Here is a 3977-nt window from a genome sequence, read left to right as displayed (position 1 = left end):
GCGGCCAGGGCAGGTAATGCTGGGCGGGGGCGCCGAGGCTGGGCCCTGGCCGATGCAGACCCAGGTAAAACGTGGGGAGAGCAACGTGTTGTAGCACCTACAGGGTCAGGCTGTGAGGGCGTCTTCTCCGGGACTCTCCTCCAACCCCTGTTTTCACCGCCCTCTGCCTCTGCCCTCCTGGAGGCCTCATTGTGTCTCTCAGCGATTGTAGTTGCTACAAGCCACCCCTCTGCCCTTACCCCAGGGATGATTCTGGAGTCAAATGGATCCAAGTGCTGATCTAATTTTTGCCTTCTTAAAAACCTACCCTAGTTCCTTGTAAGTACTAATTAAAAGCTTTACTTTTATCAAGCCGGGCGCTTAGTGAACCCCTGTAATCCTAGCACTCTATGAGGCCGAGGCAGGAGGATGTCAACTTTGAACCCAGCCCGGGCAACATCGTGATTTAGCATGACTTTGTCTCTAAATTTAAAAAAAAAATTTAAAAAGGGTTGGGGAACGAAGTTTAGTGTGAAGGCCCTGGGTTTAATCCTCAGTACAGAAAACAAAACAAAAGCCTGACTTAGCCTACTCTTCAGCCCAAAACTAGCTCAGACTAGTTGCAACACTCTTTTCCAGCTTTAGCTTTCATTCTTCTCAGCTCTCAGTGACTTTCTCTTTTGCTGTGCTGCAAATGCTTTTCTATCTCATCTCCTATCTCTCTCTGTGTCTTTTTTTTTTTTTGGTTCTGGAAATTGAACTCAGGACCTTGCACTTGCCAGGCAGGCGCAGTGTCATTGAACTACATCCCCAGCCCAATTATTGATACTATCATATTTCTTCTACCACCCCTAGACATGGAGGGGTAGAAGTGCATACAGATAAATACAAGGTGACTGAAATAAATACAGAACACCTAGAATAACAGCACAAATACTGGGTTTTCCAGGTACAGGTGATAAGATGAAGTGGTTAACACAGGCTTGGGTATCAGATAGACAGACATGTTTGAAATCTGAGTTTGCTATTTTGTAACAATTAGAATTTTGAGCATGTGACACAAACTGTGCATCTCCATGACTGTAAAATGAGGACACTAACGGTACTTTGCCCTAGAAGTATTTGTGAGCACCCAGTATTATTAGTGATTGGCATATATTAAGGACATAGTAAAGCTGAAGTTGTCATTATTGAGATGTATTCACAGTAAGTGTGAAGTTCAGGGGAGAAGGAGAGATCCTTGAGGTCACATGTTTTGCAGGGAAGTCTCCCTTATTATCAAAGACAGGCTGAAGAGGGGGAGCTGGGGTTGTAGCCCAGTGGTAGAGTACCTGCCTAGGGTGTGCTAGGCCCTGGATTTGATCCCTAGCAGCCAAGTATACACCAAAAGATGCCAGGTGTGATGATGCACACCTGTACTCCCAGCACTCAGGAGGCTGAGGCAGGAGGATTGCTGAAAAGTTTGAGGCCATACATAGTTCAAGGGCATCCTGGACTGCATCTTGAGACCTGTCTTAACTAAAAAAACAAATATACAACTAAAGAAACTGATAAAGGCTGAGCCAAGGGTAGAGGTCTACAATCCCGTTTTCTTTCCCTAGGTCTAGGAAGTGAGAATGTGGAGATTTCTCAGCCCAGTGAGTTTGAACGCACCCCACAGGATGAGGAGGACTTGGGATTCAAGGAGGAGGAAGATCTGGGCCGGGTTCACGAAGCAGGAAGTGATTCTCTCAAACCTGAAGGCATCCAGACCTGGGATGACTTATGGGTCCAGAGAGGGGGGCTGGGAAAGCCTCAGCCTCGGGAACGAGGGCCCCGGGTCCTGGGAGAACCTCGCTGGGGCCAGGCCAGCACTGACCGGACTGCAGTGTGCGGGGAGTGTGGCAAGAGCTTCCGACAGATGTCAGACCTGGCGAAGCACCAGCGGACGCACACCGGGGAGAAGCCCTACAAGTGCGGGGTTTGTGGCAAGGGCTTTGGGGATAGCTCAGCCCGCATTAAACACCAGCGAACTCACAGTGGCGAGAAGCCCTACAGAGCCCGGCCACCAGCCCAGGGCCCCCCAAAGATTCCTCGACCCCGGATCCCTGCTGGTGAACGTCCCACTATCTGTGGTGAGTGTGGCAAGAGCTTTCGGCAGAGTTCTGACCTGGTGAAGCACCAGCGGACACACACCGGGGAGAAGCCCTACAAGTGTGGCGTCTGTGGCAAGGGCTTCGGCGACAGTTCTGCCCGCATAAAGCACCAGCGGACACACCGAGGGGAGCAACCTCCCCGGTCAGTGGTGCCCCGAAGGCAATCCTCTCGGGCAGCTACAGCAACTGCACAGGGAGCCAAGGCCCAGGACAAGCCATACATCTGCACTGATTGTGGAAAAAGGTTTGTTCTCAGCTGTAGCCTCCTGAGCCACCAGCGCAGTCACCTCGGGCCCAAACCCTTTGGTTGCGATGTGTGTGGAAAGGAGTTTGCCCGGGGCTCTGACCTGGTGAAGCACCTGCGGGTGCACACGGGGGAAAAACCCTACCTGTGTCCTGAGTGTGGCAAGGGCTTTGCCGACAGCTCTGCCCGCGTCAAGCACCTGCGCACGCACAGCGGGGAGCGGCCGCACGCCTGCCCCGAGTGCGACCGCACCTTCAGCCTGAGCTCCACCCTTCTCCGCCACCGGCTCACTCACATGGAGCCCCAGGCCTTCAGCTTCCCCAGCCACCCCGTCACCCTCCTGATCCCCAGCCCCCCTCCCCCTCCTCTGGCCACCAGCCCTCCGCTGACCCCTCGGAGTCCCTCACACTCAGGGGACGGGCCTTTTGGCCAGCCCGGCTTGGAGCCCGAGCCTGGGGGCCCGCAGGCTGGCGAGCCGCCCCCCCCACTGACAGCCGGTGACAAGCCCCACAAGTGTCCCGAGTGTGGCAAGGGCTTCCGCCGAAGCTCTGACCTGGTGAAGCACCATCGCGTGCACACGGGGGAGAAGCCCTACCTCTGTCCTGAGTGCGGCAAGGGCTTTGCCGACAGCTCCGCCCGCGTCAAGCACCTGCGCACACACCGTGGTGAACGTGCTCGTCCGCCACCGTCTACTCTCCTGCGGCCACACAACCCCCCTGGTCCGGCACCCAGCGCCCCCCGGCCCCTGGTGCGCGCCCAGCCCTCGGGACCTAGCCAGCCCCACGTGTGTGGCTTCTGTGGGAAGGAGTTCCCCCGCAGCTCAGACCTGGTCAAGCACAGGCGCACGCACACCGGGGAGAAACCATACAAGTGTGCCGAGTGTGGCAAGGGCTTTGGCGACAGCTCCGCCCGTATCAAGCACCAGCGTGGGCACCTGGTCCTGAGGCCCTTTGGGATAGGGGATGGTCAGGTGAGGCCCCTCAAGGAGGAGCCACCAGCAGGACTGCAATGATGGCCCAGGAGGCCAAAGGGAGATCTGCTAAAGCAGAAAGGAAAGGGCTTGGGAGTGGTTGGGGGGAGGAGGAGGGGAAGAAACACGGGAGAGGAGTGACTAGATAGAAATAGAGACCAGGGACCTAACCCGACACTCAGGAAACCACCCTGGCTAGGTGTCAGGACCTTGCGGGTGTATGCTGAACCCCCCAGCTTCACAACACTGCCAGGCACACAGTAAATAATAAATACTTGTTGAAAATAGAAACTGGTCTTAGCCTGAGGACCCTTAAAATGCTCTATTCCTGCTACCTCTTTTCTATTAAGAACTGACCCACTGGGTGTGCTGGCGGACACCTGTAATCCCAACACTTGGGAGGCAGAGGCAGGAGGATCACCAGGAGTTGGAGGCCAGCCTGAACTACATAATGAGACTATCTGAAAACAACAAAAAACCAAACCCTTGGTGAGGTGGGATGGCTCACACCTGTAATCCCAGCTACTCAAGAGGGTGAAGCAGGAATATGTTTAAGGCCAGCCTGGGCAATTTAAAGGGAAAGCCTGTCTCAGAAAGGGTTGGGGTGTAGCTCAGTGTTCTCTGGGTTCGATCCTCAGTACCAAGAAGA

At 54.7% G+C, this 3977-nt stretch overlaps 1 protein-coding gene across 1 annotated transcript; it reads left to right on the top strand.

The window, feature by feature from the left end:
• Window positions 1-1544: 1544 nt before the first annotated feature.
• Znf48 (zinc finger protein 48) lies at window positions 1545-3769 on the top strand. The gene has a single exon (XM_010617397.2). It carries the CDS (start codon window positions 1880-1882, stop codon window positions 3368-3370), a length of 1491 nt encoding a protein of 496 aa, XP_010615699.1. The 5' UTR covers window positions 1545-1879; the 3' UTR covers window positions 3371-3769.
• Window positions 3770-3977: the final 208 nt, after the last annotated feature.

The sequence above is a fragment of the Fukomys damarensis genome, unplaced genomic scaffold (assembly GCF_012274545.1).
Source record: "Fukomys damarensis isolate Sample0158 unplaced genomic scaffold, DMR_v1.0_HiC HiC_scaffold_34, whole genome shotgun sequence".
NCBI classification, from domain to species: domain Eukaryota; kingdom Metazoa; phylum Chordata; class Mammalia; order Rodentia; family Bathyergidae; genus Fukomys; species Fukomys damarensis.
This window is presented reverse-complemented; position numbering and strand designations above follow the sequence as displayed.